Genomic DNA, 22,472 nt, shown 5'->3' on the forward strand with positions numbered 1-22,472 from the left:
GCCCGTGGGGCTGGACATCCACTGGGAGCCCGTCAGCCAGCTGTGCAGCCCCTGCCTCCTCAGGTACGACTTCATCGGGAAGTTCGAGAGCCTGCGGGAGGAAGCCGACTTCCTGCTGCGGCGCCTCGGGGCGCCGAGGAACCTCACGTTCCCCGACTTCAAAGACCGGAACCCCGGAGCGGAGAGGACGTCGTCCACGCTCACGCAGACGTACTTCTCACAGCTCAACGCCACCGAGCGCCAGAGGGCCTTCGACTTCTACTACATGGACTACACACTGTTCCACTACGCCAAGCCCTTCACCGACCTGCACTGAGGGGCGGGGCTAACGCACCTGCACTGAGGGGCGGGGCCAGCTCACCTGCACTGAGGGGCGGGGCCAACGCACCTGCACTGAGGGGCGGGGCCAACGCACCTGCACTGAGGGGCGGGGCCAGCTCACCTGCACTGAGGGGCGGGGCCAGCTCACCTGCACGGAGGGGCGGGGCTAACGCACCTGCACTGAGGGGCGGGGCTAACGCACCTGCACTGAGGGGCGGGGCCAGCTCATCTGCACTGAGGGGCGGGGCCAGCTCACCTGCACTGAGGGGCGGGGCCAACGCACCTGCACTGAGGGGCGGGGCTAACGCACCTGCACTGAGGGGCGGGGCCAGCTCACCTGCACTGAGGGGCGGGGCCAGCTCACCTGCACTGAGGGGCGGGGCTAACGCACCTGTACTGAGGGGCGGGGCCAGCTCACCTGCACTGAGGGGCGGGGCCAGCTCACCTGCACTGAGGGGCGGAGCTAACGCACCTGCACTGAGGGGCGGGGCCAGCTCACCTGGGCTGAGGGGCGGGGCCAGCTCACCTGCACTGAGGGGCGGGGCCAGCTCACCTGCGCTGAGGGGCGGGGCCAGCTCACCTGCATTGGGGGGCGGGGCCAGCTCACCAGCTCTGAGGGGCGGGGCCAGCTCACCTGCACTGAGGGGCGGGGCCAGCTCACCTGCTCTCACCTGCAACTAGCACGCTAACATGCTAACAGTGTGCTGGTTTTCGCTCCATGAACCCGTGTTTACCCAGAATGCAGCTGGTGTGGAGGATGTGATGTCACTGAGACTGTTTATTATTGATGTTGATCTAAAACAGAATTATTACATTTTTAATATTAATACAAAAACAAACTCTGACTTTTGATTGAACTCTGACCTGCTGTGACTGTTCATAATATTATGATTATTATTATTATTATAATTATTATAATTATTATTATTATAATTATTATTATTATTATAATAATAATTATGATTATAATAAAAACCGAAGTCGATGAACTCGAGTGTGTGAGTGCAGCTCAGCTCTTACGGTTGTCATGGTGATTTATTTAGAAAACAAACTTTTCTCTGCTTTTCCCGAAACTATCGACGACCCCTGACCCCAAACCTGACCCCAGACCCCTGACCCCTGACCCCTGACCCCTGACCCCTGACCCCAAACCTGACCCAGAGCCCTGACCCCTGACCCTGACCCAGAGCCCTGACCCCTGACCCCCTGTTCTGTTGCTTGTTTATTTATTTCAAACACTGTCGTTTGTTTGTGTGTTTGTTTGTTTACAGCTGGGGGGGGGGGGGGGGGGTGTTTGTGTTTGTATGTTTTTGTTTGTTTATGAATAAAGTTTCTGAAACTTTGACTCTTTTATTTTTGGATCCAAATAAAAATTAAATACATTTAAATATGTAAATGAGGCATTTTCTAATGTTTACATATGCAAATTATTCTCCTTCTCCTCCTCCTCCTTCTTCTTCTTCTTCTTCTTCTTCTTCTTCTTCTTCTTCTTCTTCTTCTTCTCTTCTTCTTCTTCTTCTTCTTCTCCTCCTCCTCCTCCTCCTCCTCTCTTCTTCTTCTCCTCCTTCTCTCTTCTTCTTCTTCTTCTTCTTCTCCTTCTTCTTCTTCTTCTTCTCCTCCTCCTCCTCCTCTCTTCTTCTTCTTCTTCTCCTTCTTCTTCTTCTTCTTCTCCTCCTTCTTCTTCTTCTTCTTCTTCTCCTTCTTCTTCTTCTTCTTCTCCTCCTTCTTCTTCTTCTTCTTCTCCTCCTCCTCCTCTCTCTTCTTCTTCTTCTTCTTCTTCTCCTTCTTCTCCTCCTCTCTTCTCCTCTCTTCTTCTTCTCCTCCTCTCTTCTTCTCCTCCTTCTTCTTCTTCTTCTCCTCCTCCTCCTCCTCCTCTCTCTTCTTCTTCTTCTCCTCCTCCTCCTCTTCTTCTTCTTCTCCTCCTCCTCCTCTTCTTCTTCTTCTCCTCCTCCTCTCTCTTCTTCTTCTCCTCCTCCTCCTCTTCTTCTTCTTCTCCTCCTCCTCCTCTCTCTTCTTCTTCTCCTCCTCCTCCTCCTCCCTCTCTTCTTCCTCTCCTCCTCCTCCTCTTCTTCTTCTCCTCCTCCTCCTCCTCTCTCTTCTTCTTCTCCTCCTCCTCCTCCCTCTCTTCTTCTTCTTCTCCTTCTCCTCCTCCTCCCTCTTCTTCTTCTTCTCCTCCTCCTTCTTCCTCTCCTCCTCCTCCTCCTCCTCCTCCTCTCTTCTTCTCCTCCTCCTCCTCTCCTCCTCCTCCTCTCTTCTTCTTCTCCTCCTCCTCCTCCCTCTCTTCTTCTCCTTCTCCTCCTCCTCTCTTCTTCTCCTCCTCCTCCTCCTCCTCCTCTCTTCTTCTCCTCCTCCTCCTCCTCTCTCTTCTTCTTCTCCTCCTCCTCCCTCTCTTCTTCTTCTTCTCCTCCTCCTCCTCCCTCTCTCTTCTTCTCCTCCTTCTCCTCCTTCTTCTTCTCCTCCTCTCTCTTCTCCTCCTCCTCCTCTCTCTTCTTCTTCTGCTGTCCCGCCTCCTGGAGGACCGAGCAGCAGCGGCAGCAGCAGCGACTCTCCGCGGACCTTCAGCCCGGGACGGAGCCCTCAGAGCCCGGTGCGTCCATGTCGTCGGTGTCGGTGTCCTCTCAGGTGAGAACGCGACATTTTCCTTTAATTTTTAACGTTTTACGGCGTAAAAAAACAAACAAAAACGGAAAATCCCGACGTTATTCCGCGGACTCCGTCTCGGTCCGCGCCTGCGCACCAGGGTCCATTTGAAACCCGACCGTTTTAGTGTCCGTGGGTGTTTTCCCGCCTTAAACCGACAGAATCATGAACTCTTTAAATGTCGTGTTTGTGGTGAAACTCTCTTTTGTTCGGCGAACATTACGGTTCCGAAGCGGACCGTGTTTTAGCAGAACCGGAACTTTTCCCGCCCGGTGGCCGGTCGGTGGCCGCCATCTTTGCTCCTCAGACGCGCCGTGTTCGCCGTTGGAGCGGCGCGTGAGCGAGAGGGAAAGTAAAGGTTCTGGAAAGTTCGGTTCGGTTTCACCGACGCTTCCTCTCCCGAACGACCCCCCGGGTCGGACCGCCCAGGGAACAGCTCTGAACTCGGGCAGAGGCGGCGCCGAACTCCGCCGGTGAGCACGGCCGCTTTAAATGTGCACTTCTGTGAATGGAGCCTGGTCGGTTCCCCGGTCCCTCCACCGGCACCGGCAACAACGGTCATCAGCTGATGCATGGACGCATCCTGGGACAAAGACCCCCCCGGGCCTGTGGACACCCACAGCCCCCCAAGCCCCCCGGGCTCAGACATGCTGTCAAATCTGAACAGGGGACCCCTGGTTCTCTGGGCCCCTGGTTCTCTGGGCCCCTGGTTCTCTGGGCCCCTGGTTCCTGGTTCTCTGGGCCCCTGGTTCTCTGTGTCCCTGGTTCTCTGAGCCTCTGTTTCCCTGGTTCCTCATGCCCCTAGTTCCCTGGGCCCCTGGTCTCTGGGCCCCTGGTTCTCTGGCCCCCTGTGACCCTGGTTCCTCATGCCCCTAGTTCTCTGGGCCCCTAGTTCCCTGGGCCCCTGGTTCTCTGGGCCCCTGGTTCTCTGGGCCCCTGGTTCTCTGGGCCCCTGGTTCTCTGGCCCCCTGTCACCCTGGTTCTCTGGGCCCCTTGTTCTCTGAGCCCCTGTTTCCCTGGTTCCTCATGCCCCTAGTTCCCTGGGCCCCTGGTTCTCTGAGCCCCTGGTTCTCTCGGCCCCTGGTTCCCTGGTTCTCTCGGCCCCTGGTTCTCTGGGCCCCTGGTTCCCTGGTTCTCTGGGCCCCTGGTTCTTCGGGACCCTTTGTCTCTGGGCCCCTGGTTCTCTGGGCCCCTGGTTCTCTGGGCCCCTGGTTCTCTGGGCCCCTGGTTCTTCGGGACCCTTTGTCTCTGGTTCTCTGGGCCCCTGGTTCTCTGGGCCCCTGGTTCTCTGGGCCCCTGGTTCTCTGGGCCCCTGGTTCTCTGGGCCCCTGGTTCTCTGGGCCCCTGGTTCTCTGGGCCCCTGGTGTTTGGACACGGACAGAAGAGTCCTGTTGGTCTTTGTCTCTGTTGTTTCCTGACGTTTGAACACAGAGAGGCTGTTCCTCAGTTTGGCCCCGGGGCACAGAGCGTCCTCGGGGCAGAGAGCGTCCTCGGGGCGGAGAGCGTCCTCGGGGCGGAGAGCGTCCTCGGGGCGGAGAGCGTCCTCGGGGCCAACGCCGTCCTCGGGGCGGAGAGCGTCCTCGGGGCCAACGCCGTCCTCGGGGCAGAGACACAAAGCTGCAGCCGCCTCCTGTTCACCTTTCATGCTTCAAAGCTCTTTGACGGGGGGGGTCAGTTAATCCAGGGTCTGCCCCCCTCAGGGCAACACACACACACACACACACACACACACACACACACACACACACACACACACACACACACACACACACACACACACACACACACACACACACGGCCCCATGAATAATGTAATATTTCATCCATCATCTGTTTGCTGAGACGCGTCCAAACGTCTAAATGTCCCCAGGACGAGTGAGCGTCACACACACACACACAGACACACAGACACACACACACACAGACACACACACACACACACACACACACACACACACACACACACACACACACACACACACACACACACACACACACACACACACACACACACACACACACACACACTGAGGACACACACACACACACACACATACACACACACACACACACACACACACACACACACACACTGAGGACACACAGACAATGTCGAAAATTCTTTAAAAGATGTTTTTGGTTTCCTGTCACAGGAGGGGCGGAGCCTGTCCAGGATGTCTCTGAGCCGCTCGCCCGTGTCCCCCTTGACGCCTCAGGGCATCCCGTCCGCCGCACAACTCACCAAGGCCAACGCCCCCGTGCACATCGATGTGGGGGGGCACATGTACACCAGCAGCCTGGCCACGCTCACCAAGTTCCCCGAGTCCAGGTAAGAGACTCTCAAAGTTCCCCGAGTCCAGGTAAGAGACTCTCAAAGTTCCCCGAGTCCAGGTAAGAGACTCTCAAAGTTCCCCGAGTCCAGGTAAGAGACTCACCAAGTTCCCCGAGTCCAGGTAAGAGACTCACCAAGTTCCCCGAGTCCAGGTAAGAGACTCTCAAAGTTCCCCGAGTCCAGGTAAGAGACTCACCAAGTTCCCCGAGTCCAGGTAAGAGACTCGCCAAGTTCCCCGAGTCCAGGTTGAGTCAGTACAGTGACGGTTTGACTTTAGTCTGAAAGAACAGCATCTGAAGTAAAATATCTGGTTGGTTTGTCTGTTGGTTGGTTGGTTGGTTTGTCTGTTGGTTGGATGGGTCGTTCTTGGTTGGTTGGTTTGTCTGTTGGTTGGATGGGTCGTTCTTGGTTGGTTGGTTTGTCTGTTGGTTGGTTGGTTGGGTTGTTCTTGGTTGGTTGGTAGGTTGGATGGGTCGTTCTTGGTTGGTTGGTTTGTCTGTTGGTTGGTTGGTTGGGTTGTTCTTGGTTAGTTGGTAGGTTGGATGGGTCGTTCTTGGTTGGTTGGTTTGTCTGTTGGTTGGTTGGGTCGTTCTTGGTTGGTTGGTTGGTTGGGTTGTTCTTGGTTAGTTGGTAGGTTGGTTGGGTAGTTCTTGGCTGGTTGGTTTGTCCGTTGGTTGGTTGGTTGGGTTGTTGTTGGTTGGTTGGTTGGTTGGTTGGGTCGTTCTTGGTTGGTTGGTTGGTGTGTCCGTTGGTTCATCCATAGGTTTGTCTGTTGGTTGGTTGGTTGGTTTGTCTGTTGGTTAGTTCTTGGTTGGTTGGTTGGTTGGGTCGTTCTTGGTTGGTTGGTTTGTCCGTTGGTTGGTTCTTGGTTGGTTGGTCCGGTCATTCTTGGTTGGTTGTTTGGTTCGGTCATTCTTGGTTGGTTGGTTAGTTTGTTCTTGGCTCCTTGGTTCATCTGATGATCTGTTGGTCCGTCCATTTTTCTGCTTGTTCATTGTTGGTTTGTCAGTTTCTCTGCTTGTCTGTTGGTTCGTCTGATGATCTCTTGGTTGGTGCGTTGGTTCGTCTGATGATCTCTTGGTTGGTGCGTTGGTTCGTCTGATGATCTCTTGGTTGGTGCGTTGGTTCGTCTGATGATCTCTTGGTTGGTGCGTTGGTTTGTCTGATGATCTCTTGGTTGGTGCGTTGGTTCGTCCATCTCCATGTGGATCAAACTCAGCGTGTGTCTCTGTGTGTGTGTGTGTGTGTGTGCAGGATCGGCCGCCTGTTTAACGGCACTGAGCCCATCGTGCTGGACAGTCTGAAGCAGCACTACTTCATCGACAGGGACGGGGACATCTTCCGCTACATCCTCAGCTTCCTGCGGACCTGCAAACTGCTGCTGCCCGAGGACTTCAAGGTACTTCCACTGCAGAAATGATGAATACGGTCGTATCGTTTTGAACCTGTAAACTAAATTCACCACACGCTCAATGTCAGTTATAGCGCCACATCATAGGTCACCTCCGTTACCACCTCTCTGCAAACTCTTTAAATAAGGCAGCGTGGGCCTTTAGCATCTGTACGAGGCGCCGTGGCGCTCGGCTGCTCCACCACGGCACCGTGAGGAGCTCAGGGAGACGGACGCTGTTTGGGTCCAGTCTGGAACCTTACAGAGGTTCAACACGTACCGACTACACTAACGTCACACACCACCGACCCCCAGAACACACCACCGACCCCCAGAACACACCACCGACCCCCAGAACACACCACCGACCCCCAGAACACACCACCGACCCCCAGAACACACCACCGACCTCCAGAACACACCACCGACCCCCAGAACACACCACCGACCCCCAGAACACACCACCGACCCCCAGAACACACCAACGACCCCCAGAACACACCACCGACCCCCAGAACACACCACCGACCCCCAGAACACACCACCGACCCCCAGAACACACCACCGACCTCCAGAACACACCACCGACCCCCAGAACACACCACCGACCTCCAGAACACACCACCGACCTCCAGAACACACCACCGACCCCCAGAACACACCACCGACCCCCAGAACACACCACCGACCCCCAGAACAAACCACCGACCTCCAGAACACACCACTGACCTCCAGAACACACCACCGACCCCCAGAACACACCTGACCCCCAGAACACACCACTGACCCCCAGAACAAACCACCGACCTCCAGAACACACCACTGACCTCCAGAACACACCACCGACCCCCAGAACACACCTGACCCCCAGAACACACCACCGACCCCCAGAACAAACCACCGACCTCCAGAACACACCACTGACCTCCAGAACACACCACCGACCCCCAGAACACACCTGACCTCCAGAACACACCACTGACCTCCAGAACACACCACTGACCTCCAGAACACACCACCGACCCCCAGAACACACCTGACCCCCAGAACACACCACCGACCCCCAGAACACACCACCGACCCCCAGAACAAACCACCGACCTCCAGAACACACCACTGACCTCCAGAACACACCACCGACCCCCAGAACACACCTGACCCCCAGAACACACCACCGACCCCCAGAACACCTGACCCCCAGAACACACCACCGACCCCCAGAACACACCACCGACCCCCAGAACACACCACCGACCCCCAGAACACACCACCGACCTCCAGAACACCTGACCCCCAGAACACACCACTGACCCCCAGAACACACCACCGACCCCCAGAACACACCACCGACCTCCAGAACGCACCACCGACCTCCAGAACACACCACCGACCCCCAGAACACACCACCGACCCCCAGAACACACCACCGACCCCCAGAACACACCACCGACCTCCAGAACACCTGACCCCCAGAACACACCACTGACCCCCAGAACACACCACCGACCCCCAGAACACACCACCGACCTCCAGAACGCACCACCGACCTCCAGAACACACCACCGACCCCCAGAACGCACCACCGACCCCCAGAACACACCACCGACCCCCAGAACGCACCACCGACCTCCAGAACGCACCACCGACCCCCAGAACGCACCACCGACCCCCAGAACGCACCACCGACCTCCAGAACGCACCACCGACCTCCAGAACGCACCACCGACCCCCAGAACACACCACCGACCCCCAGAACACACCACCGACCTCCAGAACACACCTGACCCCCAGAACACACCTGACCCCCAGAACACACCACCGACCCCCAGAACACACCACCGACCCCCAGAACACACCACCGACCCCCAGAACACACCACCGACGCCCAGAACACACCACCGACCCCCAGAACACACCACCGACCCCCAGAACACACCACCGACGCCCAGAACGCACCACCGACGCCCAGAACGCACCACCGACCTCCAGAACGCACCACCGACCTCCAGAACGCACCACCGACCTCCAGAACACACCACCGACCCCCAGAACACACCACCGACCTCCAGAACACACCACCGACCCCCAGAACACACCACCGACCCCCAGAACACACCACCGACCTCCAGAACACACCACTGACCCCCAGAACACACCACCGACCCCCAGAACACACCACCGACGCCCAGAACACACCACCGACGCCCAGAACGCACCACCGACCTCCAGAACGCACCACCGACCTCCAGAACGCACCACCGACCTCCAGAACGCACCACCGACGCCCAGAACACACCACCGACCTCCAGAACACACCACCGACCCCCAGAACGCACCACCGACCCCCAGAACGCACCACCGACCTCCAGAACGCACCACCGACCTCCAGAACACACCACCGACCCCCGGAACACACCACTGACCCCCAGAACACACCACCGACCTCCAGAACGCACCACTGACCCCCAGAACACACCACCGACCCCCAGAACACACCACCGACCTCCAGAACGCACCACTGACCCCCAGAACACACCACCGACCTCCAGAACACACCACCGACCTCCAGAACACACCACTGACCCCCAGAACACATCACCGACCCCCAGAACATTCGTTGGTTCGTTGGTTCAGTGGTTGGTTCGTTTGTTTGTTCGTTGGTTCACTTGTTTGTTTGTTGGTTCGTTGGTTCATTGGTTCGTGGATTCACTTGTCGGTTGGTTAAAGACGTGTTGTTATCCAGTCATCACGCCTCATATCAGGTGGAGCCGTGTGTCGTTAGTGAGTGTTCTTTATAAAACACAGGTCTGAGGTGAAACAGCGACGCCTGGAGCAGCAGCTCTTTATATCTGCACACAGAAGTATTAATGTTTAATATCACAGGAGCTGAGCTGTGTTTTATTCATGACCTCTGTCTGACGACGACGTGTTCGGACACAAACACGCTCCCTCTGAACGTTTACACGCAAACACAACACAGAAGGAATAACCATGATAATCAACCATATTCTGCCCGTCTCCGCTGAGCTGGAGGACCTCAGAGACACCGCCGTCGACTCTGAGGTCCGTGTTCAGGAGGTCCGTCTCTAACCCCCCGTCCGTCTGTCTCCGTCAGGACTTCCCCCAGCTGTACGAGGAGGCTCGCTTCTACCAGCTGGCTCCCATGGTGCGGGAGTTGGAGCGCTGGCAGGCGGAGCGGGAGGCCCAGCGGGCGGCGCCCTGCGAGTGCCTGGTGGTCCGAGTCACACCTGACCTTGGCGAGAGGATCGCGCTGAGCGGGGAGAAGGTCCTGATCGAGGAGATCTTCCCTGAGACCGGAGACGTCATGTGTAACTCTGTCAACGCCGGCTGGAACCAGGACCCCACCCACGTCATCCGCTTCCCCCTCAACGGCTACTGCCGGCTCAACTCTGTGCAGGTCGGTGCTCCGCCTCTGACGGGAACTAGCTGCTAGCTTAGCACAGAGACCGGTAACATGGAATTAGCTGTCTTAATCGCCTAGCTTAATGTAGCATAAAGACAGGAATCAGCTAACTTAGCACAAAGACTGGTAACGTGTAATTAGCATCATGTTAGCTTAGCATCATGACTAGAAATTAGCTTGCTTAGCATAAAGACAGGAAACTGCTAACTTAGCTTAGCACAGTGCCTAGCATAAACTGAGCAAAGCTAGCGGTTTCCAGACGTTATGCTAAGGTCAGCGCAGACATTTATCTGCAGCTCGTCCCAGACGGAGGCGTCAGGTGCGTCGGACCCGGGGGTTAGAACCCTTAGTGCTGTTTATCCTCTTACACATGAAAGTGCTGAGTCGTGTCGTCGCCCAGGTGCGACTCGACGTCTGGAGCCCTGTGCTCCTGAGCGGCTCAGGTCCAAACGGGTTTAACGGCGCCGTCTGTGTGCAGGTCCTGGAGCGTCTGTTCCTGAAGGGCTTCTGCGTGAAGGCATCCTGCGGCGGCGGCGTGGACTCGTCCCAGTTCAGCGAGTACGTCCTGGGCCGGGACCTGAGGCACGGCCGGTCCGGCACCGGCACCCCGATCCGGATCAAACAGGAGCCTCTGGACTGACTTTGACCTTTGACCTGTCCTTTTATAAACCCGTGTTTCCTGTTTCTGTTCCGTCTTTTGATAAAAACTCAAACCTGCGACTTTTTCATTTTCTTTATTTCATTTTTTTTGCAAAGGTACAAACGACTGTAAAATTGCATTGCCTGAAATGCGTCAGGATTGAAAACAGAATGTAGGAAATATAAATAGTCGCAAAACTGTGTCCGTCCCACAGATGCTGCTCTCGTCTGAAGACGCTGCACGCAGTCGCAGACGCTGCACGCAGACGCTGCACGCAGACGCAGTCGCTGCACACAGACGCAGTCGCTGCACGCAGTCGCAGAGGCTGCACGCAGACGCAGAGGCTGCACGCAGACGCAGTCGCTGCACGCAGACGCAGAGGCTGCACGCAGACGCGCCCACGAGACGAGTACAGCGCTAAAAACCTTCAGCCTTCAAAAAGTCCCCTTAAAAACTGAAGAACACGCCATTTCCACCACGACAGAGGTCACGGTCGACGCCGCTGGGCTGAGAGGACACGAGAGGAAGAGGAAGAGGCGAGAGTAGACGAAGAGGAGGGAACAGGAGGAGGACCCTCTGAGGTTCGGCGGGACCCTCTGGACCCCCTCTGGTCCGCGGGGACCCTCTGAGGTCCGGCGGGACCCTCTGGACCCCCTCCGGTCCGCGGGGACCCTCTGAGGTCCGCGGGTCTTCAGCCGGAGAACCAGCTCCTGATGAGGCGGCGCTGAAATCTTTCCCGTCTCGCTGAACGCTCGATACGAAGCTACAGCAGCTGGTTAGCCTAGCACAAACTCTGCAAACAAGGGGAGTTAGCTATGTTAGCTTAGCATCAGGACTAGAAATGGGGGATTAGCTAGCTTAGCATAAAGACAGGAAACTGCTAACTTAGCTTAGCATAAAGACGGAGCCAGGCTAGCAGTTTCTGGACTTTATGCTAAGCTAAGCTAACCAGCTGCTGTGAACACGCACACACACACGATTGACGGACTGTAAAAACGTACGGTGGCGGCGCGGGGATCGAACAATAATCTCGTCAGAGCTGCACATCCTCCACCTGCTGATTTACCCATCAGGCATCACTGCAGCGTCACCCAGTGATGTCACCCAGCGAGGTCACCCGTGTGATGTCACCCAGTGATGTCACCCGTGTGATGTCACCCAGTGATGTCACCGTGTGATGTCACCCAGCGAGGTCACCCAGTGATGTCACCCGGTGATGTCACCCAGTGATGTCACCGTGTGATGTCACCCAGCGAGGTCACCCAGTGATGTCACCCGGTGATGTCACCCAGCGAGGTCACCCGGTGATGTCACCCAGTGATGTCACCCGGTGATGTCACCCAGTGATGTCACCCGGTGATGTCACCCAGTGATGTCACCCAGTGATGTCACCCAGGTGTTTGATTATTATTAATGCAGAGACTTTATTCTAAAACACCGAGCAGACGAGTCCGAGTCACCGCAGAACAGACGAGTCACCACAGAACAGACGAGTCACCGCAGAACAGACGAGTCACCGCAGAACAGACGAGTCACTGCAGACGAGTCTGAGTCACCGCAGAACAGACGAGTCACCGCAGAACAGACGAGTCACCACAGACGAGTCCGAGTCACCGCAGAACAGACGAGTCACCGCAGACGTGATGTCGTGAGGCGAGACAGGAAGAGACTCGTGAGCTGGGACTGACTTCAAACACGTGAAGCTTCAACATGATTGGTTCTCAGATGGATGACATCACTTCCTGAGTGAACTTTAACATGAGGAGGAAATGATGTGCAGCCTGAGCAGGTCCTTTCAAAGTAAAAGCAGAGCCGAAGACGAGTCCTTTCAAAGTAAAAGCAGAGCCGAAGACGAGTCCTTTCAAAGTAAAAGCGGAGCCGAAGACGAGTCCTTTCAAAGTAAAAGCAGAGCCGAAGACGAGTCCTTTCAAAGTAAAAGCAGAGCTGAAGACGAGTCCTTTCAAAGTAAAAGCAGAGCCGAAGAGGAGTCCTTTCAAAGTAAAAGCAGAGGAGAGAGGACAGAGTGAAGGTTCAGGACGCTGAAGGAGGGACTCGTGACTATGAAACACTCTGAGGACTCGAGGACCGGCCCGGAGGTCGGCGTGTGATCCAGTTCGTGGTGTGCGGCGCCCAGAGCGGCGCCCGGAGCGCCCGCTCACTTGAGCAGCGCCTTGTAGAGCGTGAGCGAGCGGGCGGTGCAGCGGTCCTGCTCCAGACAGAAGATGAAGTCCCTGAGGTTCACTCGTGTGATCCGCTGACGCAGCTGCTGACGGGGCGAGGAGGACGCCGCCGCCGAGGAGCCGCCGCCCGACCCCGACGCCACCTGAGGAGCAGAAACACCAACGCTTAGTTCAGGAAACGATTCTTAAAACAAAAACAAAGTTTAAAACAAAATATAATGAAGGCTCAGAGAGTCTGGACCTGCACGGTAACCACGGCAACCAGGTGACGCCCGGCGCCTGCAGCTGCTCGTCACACGTCTCAACAAACACAGATCCAGAGTCCTCCAGACACCAGCAGGTCCCTGAACTCACCGCAGAGTCCTCCGGAGACGAGCAGGTCCCTGAACTCACCGCAGAGTCCTCCAGAGACCAGCAGGTCCCTGAACTCACCGCAGAGTCCTCCAGAGACCAGCAGGTCCCTGAACTCACCGCAGAGTCCTCCAGAGACCAGCAGGTCCCTGAACTCACCACAGAGTCCTCCAGAGACCAGCAGGTCCCTGAACTCACCGCAGAGTCCTCCAGAGACCAGCAGGTCCCTGAACTCACCGCAGAGTCCTCCAGAGACCAGCAGGTCCCTGAACTCACCGCAGAGTCCTCCAGAGGCCAGCAGGTCCCTGAACTCACCGCAGAGTCCTCCAGAGACCAGCAGGTCCCTGAACTCACCGCAGAGTCCTCCAGAGACCAGCAGGTCCCTGAACTCACCGCAGAGTCCTCCAGAGACCAGCAGGTCCCTGAACTCACCACAGAGTCCTCCAGAGACCAGCAGGTCCCTGAACTCACCAGAGTCCTCCAGAGACCAGCAGGTCCCTGAACTCACCGCAGAGTCCTCCAGAGACCAGCAGGTCCCTGAACTCACCGCAGAGTCCTCCAGAGACCAGCAGGTCCCTGAACTCACCGCAGAGTTCTCCTGAGTACAGCAGGTCCCTGAACTCACCGCAGAGTCCTCCAGAGACCAGCAGGTCCCTGAACTCACCGCAGAGTCCTCCAGAGACCAGCAGGTCCCTGAACTCACCACAGAGTCCTCCAGAGACCAGCAGGTCCCTGAACTCAACTCGCTTATAAACTGTATGTTATTATTATGATAATTGTAATAATGTTTTAATTTCATATTTATTATATTTGAGTCTCTTCAGCCTCGACTTTGATCTGTTTTAAGTTCAAATCACAAACTCAAGGATTTCCAGGCTGGTTCCGGGACCCTGACCCCCCACGGACCCCGGACCCCCCACGGACCCCGGACCCTGACCCCCACGGACCCCGGACCCTGACCCCCCATGGACCCGAGGGACCCGGATGGTGCGGTCCTGACGCCGGCGCCCACGTGTCTCACCTCTGATCCCGACCCGCTGCCTCCCGGTGAGTCCAGCTTGCGTTTCTTGCGCGGCCCGATGGCGGCGAGAGCCGTGAGGTTTGCGTCTCGCTGTCTGATCTGAGCCAACTCCTGCTGCTGCATCTGTGGACCACACACACACACACACACACAGTTACCATGGTTACCCGCCACGTCTGCAGCCTGGGACCAGGTCGCCCGGGGACCAGGTGGCCCTGGGACCAGGTGGCCCGGGGACCAGGTGGCCCCGGGACCAGGTGGCCCGGGGACCAGGTCGCCCTGGGACCAGGTGGCCTCTGCGGCTCCTTTACCTCTTTAGCTTTCTGCTTCAGTCGAGCCTGTTCAGGGTCCTCCTGCCTGGCACGACTCTGGAGACACAACAGGACACCAGTTAGAGAGAGTGTGTGTGTGTGTGTGTGTGTGTGTGTGTGTGTGTGTGTGTGTGTGTGTCTGTCTGTGTCCGTGTCCCTGTGTGTGTGTGAGCACCTTGGCGGCCTTCAGCAGCATCTCTCTCTCCTGCTCGTCCTTCCTCTGCTTCTCCATCCTCTCCAGCTGCTCGAAGAACCGCAGCTGCGCCCGAACGTCCGTCGTCTGTTCGTGCTGCTCCTCGTCCTGAGGACACAAGACGGACGCGTTCACGACTCAGCGTTGTTCACGACTCAGTGTTCACGCCTCAGAGACGGTAGCGTCTCAGCGGTTACGTTAGCGGCGGCGTGCTCACCTTCCCCCCGTCCGCCCGGTGCTGAGCCACGGCCGACACCTTCTCCAGCAGCGAGCGCAGCCGGGCCTGGGTGGCGTGGGACACCAGGTTCACCACCTCCATGGGCACCTCGCTCACGCCCAGCTGCTTCGCTGAGGACACACCAGAGACAACAGGCTTTAAGTGGACACCAGAGACAACAGGCTTTAAGTGGACACCAGAGACAACAGGCTTTAAGTGGACACCAGAGACAACAGGCTTTAAGTGGACACCAGAGACAACAGGCTTTAAGTGGAAACCAGATAGAACGCAGCTTTAAGTGGACATCAGAGAGAACGCAGCTTTAAGTGGACATCAGAGAGAACGCAGCTTTAAGTGGACATGAGAGAGAACGCAGCTTTAAGTGGAAACCAGAGAGAACACAGCTTTGAGTGGCGCCCCCTGCAGCTTTGAGTGGCGCCCCTGCAGCTTTGAGTGGCGCCCCTGCAGCTTTGAGTGGCGCCCCTGCAGCTTTGAGTGGCGCCCCTGCAGCTTTGAGTGGCGCCCCCTGCAGCTTTGAGTGGCGCCCCTGCAGCTTTGAGTGGCGCCCCCTGCAGCTTTGAGTGGCGCCCCTGCAGCTTTGAGTGGCGTCCCCCCTGCAGCTTTAAGTGGCGCCCCCCCTGCAGCTTTAAGTGGCGTCCCCCCTGCTGCTTTAAGTGGACATACCCGTGTCCAGGATGCGGCGGTGCAGCGCGCCCGGCGGCAGGAAGGACTCGTCTTTGCAGGATCGGATCTTTGTGCCGACGAAGTCCGAGCTGGTTGCTAGGATACGGGCGTTCTCCTCGTTGAGGTTGACGCCGGCCATGGACGCCACGTCGTTGATGTCGTCGTCGTCTCTGAGGACGAGAGAGGGCGCACACGTTAACACCGGCACGCTCTGAACGCTAGAGGACGGCGGTTCGAGTCCACACGCTCAGTCGCCGTGGAAACAAACTCTTTAAACGTTGATTTTAAAGCAGAAACTAATAAAAATGACTCAGAGCTGTGAGCCAATGAGGTGAGACTTAACCTGAAGGTCCCGCCCCCCGGGTCGCTCAGCTTCCTCTGATTGGCCTGAGCTGCCAGGCTCATGGGGCTCTTCCCCATCAGGGTCGTGGCTCCTCTCACCAGCGTCGCTGACCACAGACAATAACAGCGTTAATAACACTCACAGGGACACGTCTGCAGGGAGCACGGGTCAAACGTAAACAATAATAACTTTAATATGAACTTTAATAGAAATATAAACTTTAATATGAACTTTAATAGAAATGTGTGGATCAGATGAAGAGTAAAAAGTCACCTTGAGGTCTGAGAGTTTGACTGAAGACGACGGGCGTTCGAGTCTGAACCGTCTGGACTCCGGCTCGACCCACGGCCTGGTGATCAACGTTAATCACATTAAATATAATAATTAATAAAGTAACTGTGTTAAAGCAGAGCACGGCGTGTGAATGTGCTGCAGCTGCAGAGTGAGAGCAGAGTGTTGACCGTACCACAGTGTTTGTGAGCGGAGCGTTCAGCCGCACGGCGCCCACCGGCGCTCCGACCGGCGCTCCCACGGGCAGCCGCGGCCGGATGGAGGCGGCGCCGGGGGCGACCGGCAGGGGGGCGGACGTGCTGGGCGTCACCAGAGACTGTTGGCTGCTGAGCAGAGACTGACGCAGGGCGGGGAGGCTTTTCTGTCAGGGACCAGGAGGAGGAGGGGGGGGGGTCAACAACAACAACAACGTAAACAACAGGTCAGGGTGCAGTGTGTGTGTGTGTGTGTGTGTGTGTGTGTGTGTGTGTGTGTGTGTGTATGGACTCTTCTCGTGTGTGTGTGTGTGTGTGTGTGTGTGTGTGTGTGTGTGTGGACTCTTCTTGTGTGTGTGTGTGTGTGTGTGTGTGTGTGGGGACTCTACTCATGTGTGTGTGTGTGTGTGTGTCTGTCCGTGTGTGTGTGTTGGGACTCTTCTCGTGTGTGTGTGTGTGTGTGTGTGTGTGTGTGTGTGGACTCTTCTTGTGTGCGTGTGTGTGTGTGTGTGTGTGTGTGTGTGTGTAGGGACTCTTCTCATGCTGTTGCAGAGGTTTGCTGTTATTTTCAGCAGCATTAGTGGTTAAAAAAGACCTTTGAATGCCTTCACCGTGCTGCCCCGAGCTAACCACTGTTAGCCACGTCCTGTTAGCATCTCTCCTGATTTCTCCCTTAATAAAAACGGTCTCCATGGTTACTGATGGTTAACGTGCAGACAAAGGAGGAGTTTACGCAGGACTAACACTTTTCTCTCTTCACTGACAGAAACAGAAACTCTTCGTCACTTTGTCTGGAACATTAAAGTCCGTGGGTTCGAGATCGTCCGTACCTTGAGGAAGGGGATGAGGTAGGGCTGAGGGGAGGACTTGAGCTCCGCCTGCAGCCGAGTGGTGAACTCCTCGGGCTCGATCTTTGCATCCTGGACACACACACACACACACACACACACACACCATCATCATTATGATTATTATGATTATTAATGTTAGATACACGCGTGTCAGAGTCAGAGGGACGTGCGGGTCTTACGAGCAGGTCCTGCACCAGGGCCTTCACATTCTTGGAGGTGTCGGGGGAGGGCGAGTTGTGGGACGCCAGCTTGATGAGCGTGGCGAGGAAGTTCTTACACTTCTTGACGTTTTCCTGCATTTCCTGTTGACACAAACAAGCCTCTGGTTACCTTGGTTACCGTCAGAGGCGCCGTGAGCCGGGGGGGGGGGCCGTGGCGGCGCTCTGCTCACCTGGGACACCACCGAGACCCTGGAGGCCGGCGTCGGGGCGGCAGCCGGCGTGCTGCTGGTCAGGGGCGCGGACGGGACGCCGGCAGGTTTGGTCACAGGCGTCCCCCCCGCTGTGATTACCGTCTGGGCCTTCTGAGGGGGGGTCATCTTCACCGACACCGCCGCGCCGCCGGGCGCCACCGAGATCGTCTTCTGAGGGCCGAGCAACACGGACGGGACAGGAAGTTAGCTAACGTTTATCTGGTACTGTTAGCTAACTGTTTATCTGGTACTGTTAGCTAACGTTTATCTGGTACTGTTAGCTAACATTTATCTGGTACTGTTAGCTAACGTTTATCTGGTACTGTTAGCTAACGTTCATCTGGTACTGTTAGCTAACTGTTTATCTGGTACTGTTAGCTTACTGTTTATCTGGTACTGTTAGCTAACGTCTATCTGGTACTGTTAGCTAATGTCTATCTGGTACTGTTAGCTTACTGTTTATCTGGTACTGTTAGCTAACGTTTATCTGGTACTGTTAACTAACGTTTATCTGGTACTGTTAGCTAACGTTTATCTGGTACAGTTAGCTAATGTTCATCTGGTACTGTTAGCTAACGTTTATCTGGTACTGTTAGCTAACGTTTATCTGGTACTGTTAGCTAACTGTTTATCTGGTACTGTTAGCTAACGTTTATCTGGTACTGTTAGCTAACGTTCATCTGGTACTGTTAGCTAACGTTTATCTGGTACTGTTAGCTAACGTTTATCTGGTACTGTTAGCTAACGTTTATCTGGTACTGTTAGCTAACGTTTATCTGGTACTGTTAGCTAACTGTTTATCTGGTACTGTTAGCTAACTGTTTATCTGGTACTGTGAGCTAACGTTTATCTGGTACTGTTAGCTAACTGTTTATCTGGTACTGTTAGCTAACGTTTATCTGGTACTGTTAGCTAACGTTTATCTGGTACTGTTAGCTAACGTTCATCTGGTACTGTTAGCTAACGTTTATCTGGTACTGTTAGCTAACTGTTTATCTGGTACTGTTAGCTAACGTTTATCTGGTACTGTTAGCTAACGTTTATCTGGTACTGTTAGCTAACGTTCATCTGGTACTGTTAGCTAACGTTTATCTGGTACTGTTAGCTAACGTTCATCTGGTACTGTTAGCTAACGTTAATGTGGTACTGTTAGCTAACTGTTTATCTGGTACTGTTAGCTAACTGTTTATCTGGTACTGTTAGCTAACGTTGTAATGTTGTTGTACACGTTTGAAGCTCACCTGTACGGCGGCGGTGGAGGGAGACTGAACCATTCTGGTCTGAGCGGGGGACGCCAGGCGAACGGTCTGAGGAGCCTGCAGACAACGGGGAGGGAGAAAAGACGCGTTATGCAGCAGCAAAGCCTCATGGGAAATCAGATGAGCCAACACGAGCTCCAACATGAATCTACTTCTGTTCTTCCTTCAGAGGAGAGCCGGACCCGTGCGGACGTACCGTGGTGGTGCTGACCCGGATGGCGGTGCCGGCCGTGGGCGTGGCAGGTCTCTGGGTGATGCTGGCCACCGTCTGGCCCTGCTGCGTCTTGGCCTGAGCCTGGGCCAGAACCTGCTGAGGGACCATCACCAGCTGCCCCGTCTCCGTCCGGACCAGAACCATCCCTGAAACAGGAAACAGGAAGCAGTCATGAGCGCGTGGAGCGGCTCAGGTCCAAACACACACACACACACAGAACCAGAACCGGCTGCAAGGATGTTTTTTACGAACAGGACGGAAACAGACGGAGACGTTTTAGGAAAGACCTGCACGTGGATTCGTTTACGCGATGGTTTGAGCGGTTTCCACGGTAACCGAGCGCCTCAGATAATAAACGTGTCATTAACACATAAAACAACTCAGACGTGTTTCAGTCAAACATCAACGTCTGCTTCACGTCTCACGAGAAAACACATCGACACACGTGAGGGTGAGGGTGCAGGTCCTGGTCCAGGTTCAGGTCCTGGTTCTGGTCCAGGTCCTGGTCCAGGTCCTGGTCCTGGTTCAGGTCCTGGTCCAGGTCCTGGTCCTGGTCCAGGTCCTGGTCCAGGTCCTGGTTCTCTCTGGAGCAGGAATATTTAAACATCGCTGACACAACAAACCTGTAGAAATACAGAGACCAGGACCAGCTCAGAGACCAGGACCAGCTCAGAGACCAGGACCAGCTGAGCGACCAGGACCTGCTCAGAGACCAGGACCAGCTGAGAGACCAGGACCAGCTCAGAGACCAGGACCAGCTGAGAGACCAGGACCAGCTCAGAGACCAGGACCAGCTCAGAGACCAGGACCAGCTCAGAGACCAGGACCAGCTCAGAGACCAGGGACCAGCTGAGAGACCAGGACCAGCTCAGAGACCAGGACCAGCTCAGAGACCAGGACCTGCTCAGAGACCAGGACCTGCTCAGAGACCAGGACCAGCTGAGAGACCAGGACCAGCTCAGAGACCAGGACCAGCTCAGAGACCAGGACCTGCTCAGAGACCAGGACCTGCTCAGAGACCAGGACCAGCTCAGAGACCAGGGACCTGCTCAGAGACCAGGACCAGCTCAGAGACCAGGACCAGCTCAGAGACCAGGACCTGCTCAGAGACCAGGACCAGCTCAGAGACCAGGACCAGAACCAGAAAGGACCCTGACGGACTGATGTTTTTATATTTTCTGATGTTTTAAAAAAAACATGAATGGAAAATGAAATAAAGGAGTTTAAGTGTTAAGACTTTAGACCGGACCCAGAGGGACCAGAGAGACCAGACCGGACCCTGAGAGGACCGGACCGGACGCAGAGAGGACCAAACCAGACCCAGAGGGACCAGACTGGACCCAGAGAGGACCAAACCAGACCCAGAGGGACCAGACTGGACCCTGAGAGGACCGGACCGGACCCAGAGAGGACCAAACCAGACCCAGAGGGACCAGACTGGACCCAGAGAGGACCAAACCGGACCCAGAGGGACCAGACTGGACCCAGAGAGGACCAAACCGGACCCAGAGGGACCAGACTGGACCCAGAGAGGACCAAACCAGAACCTGAAGGCCCAGACCAGACCCGGTGAGCCAGGTGGAGGTGTGTGTTCTACCTGGAGGCATGGAGAACCCGGGGGGCAGCTGGATGGTGGTCTGCTGCTGGGGCCGGACAGCCAGGGGGGGCTGAGGAGCGGCCCGCCCGGGTGGAGCTGGTCACCAGCCCGGGTCTCTGCTGCTGGATGGACGGGGCCACCGCGGGGACGCCGGGTGCCCTCACCACAGCCAGCGCCGGCTGACCCACTCCGTTCACCGCGGGCTTCAGGGTGACGGTCCCGGTCTGGCCGATGGGGGGCCTGGGCTGTGGAGGGCGGGGGGGGTGCTGGTCAGGATCACAGAGTTCCCAGAGACCGGCTGGCTGGACACCAGCATCCTGGTGCCGTGGTTCAGGACCTGAGGGCTGGAGGCCGAGGGGGAGGGGGCCCCCTGGGGGCACCAGCTGGACTCCCTTGGGCTCTACTCCGTTCTGGGCAGCCCCTGGGCCGGGGTGCCTCTGGGGGAACCCCGGCTGTGAAGCCATGGAGGCGATGATGGTGGAGCCCCCGGCGCTGACAGCACTGATCACGGTGCCGGCCCCGGCTGCTGCTGGGGGGGGGGGACCAACTTCACCGCTCCGGTGCTGCCGTTTAAACTTTGAGATCCGGGGGACGCGGTCCGGAGAGCCTCCGCCGCGGGGCTCGGAGCCGCGACCGCAGCCCGGGGGAAGCTAGCGGCGGCGGGCTGAGTGGTCAAAGTTACGGGTCTCGGTCCCGGGGCGAGAGCGGGGGCAGACGGACCGGCTCCAGCGGCGATCGCGGCCCCGGGGGCCACAGAGGAGGTAGAGGAGGTGCGGGCTTCCCCGGAGCCGGGCTCCTGGTCCCGGTCCTGGTCTAACCCCGCTGCTGGACGTCCTTGTTGCGGGCTCCACTTGGTCGCGCTCTTTCCCTGAGAAGTGCCCGGCGGCCGGCGGAGCTCCGTCCCGTTTCCCGCCGGAATAAGCAGCGGCGGGAAGCTTCCTGTCTCCGAGCTGAGACTCCAGGGAACCGACGAGATCACTGACCGCCTCCTCGTCCACCTCCGTGAAGAGCATGTCCTCCAGCGGGTCGGAGGCTCCCGCCATCTTTGATCCGCCACCGTTGTGCAAATCGTATTTTAGAAAGTACGCATGCGCGGAGGATCCCGGCGGTTTACGGGCACAGAAACAGAAGAAGTAGATCCGACACGAGAGGCGTTTTACGATTATTATTGTTATTATTATTGTTATTATTAAATTATTATTATTATTATTATTGTTATAATTAAATTATTATTGTTATTGTTATAAAATATAAAGTCATAATAATGAGAAATAAAGTCATAAATAACAACAATCATGACAAAGTGTGAAGTTTCTCCGTCCTCCACACACACACACACACACACACACATACTCTGTCTCTCTCTCTCTCTCCTCCCTCTCTCTCTCTCTCTCTCTCTCTCCCTCTCTCCCTCTCCCTCTCTCTCTCTCTCTCTCTCTCTCTCCCTCTCTCTCTTTCTCTCTCTCTCTCTTCTCCCTCTCCCTCCCTCTCTCTCTCTCTCTCTCTCTCCCTCTCTCTCTCTCTCTCTCTCTCTCCTCTCTCTCTCCTCTCCTCTCTCTCTCTCTCTCTCTCCCTCTCTCCCTCTCCCTCTCTCTCTCTCTCTCTCT

At 56.3% G+C, this 22,472-nt stretch overlaps 2 protein-coding genes and 1 pseudogene across 3 annotated transcripts in view; 2 read left to right on the forward strand and 1 right to left on the reverse strand.

The window, feature by feature from the left end:
• LOC310949015 (carbohydrate sulfotransferase 8-like) overlaps positions 1–316 on the forward strand; it is a gene marked incomplete at both ends in the record, with an annotated part of 2,186 nt that extends 1,870 nt beyond the window's left edge. Inside the window, one exon of the mRNA XM_083916347.1 lies at positions 1–316. This exon is cut by the window's left edge and continues 632 nt beyond it. Within this exon, the coding sequence (XP_083772473.1) occupies positions 1–316 (316 nt within the window).
• A 2,511-nt stretch (positions 317–2,827) lies between these two features.
• LOC310949188 (BTB/POZ domain-containing protein kctd15-like) lies at positions 2,828–10,747 on the forward strand (the record flags this gene model as incomplete). The annotated part of the gene is made up of 5 exons (XM_083916541.1): positions 2,828–2,943; positions 5,115–5,290; positions 6,548–6,692; positions 9,799–10,101; positions 10,586–10,747. The coding sequence occupies exons 1-5, from the start codon at positions 2,917–2,919 to the stop codon at positions 10,745–10,747; spliced, it is 813 nt and encodes a 270-aa protein (XP_083772667.1). The 5' UTR covers positions 2,828–2,916.
• A 571-nt stretch (positions 10,748–11,318) lies between these two features.
• Positions 11,319–21,908, reverse strand: LOC310948756 (transcription initiation factor TFIID subunit 4-like; annotated as a pseudogene). The gene is made up of 15 exons (XR_014593870.1): positions 20,866–21,908; positions 19,251–19,414; positions 19,037–19,111; positions 17,775–17,966; positions 17,563–17,685; positions 17,363–17,452; positions 16,514–16,699; positions 16,321–16,396; positions 16,048–16,153; positions 15,705–15,874; positions 15,021–15,151; positions 14,786–14,911; positions 14,611–14,667; positions 14,300–14,422; positions 11,319–13,070 (listed from the first exon to the last, which is right to left on the reverse strand). The product of XR_014593870.1 is annotated as a transcription initiation factor TFIID subunit 4-like (transcript).
• Positions 21,909–22,472: the final 564 nt, after the last annotated feature.

Source organism: Echiichthys vipera, assembly GCF_963691815.1.
Source record: "Echiichthys vipera genome assembly, chromosome: 7".
Lineage (NCBI taxonomy): Eukaryota > Metazoa > Chordata > Actinopteri > Perciformes > Trachinidae > Echiichthys > Echiichthys vipera.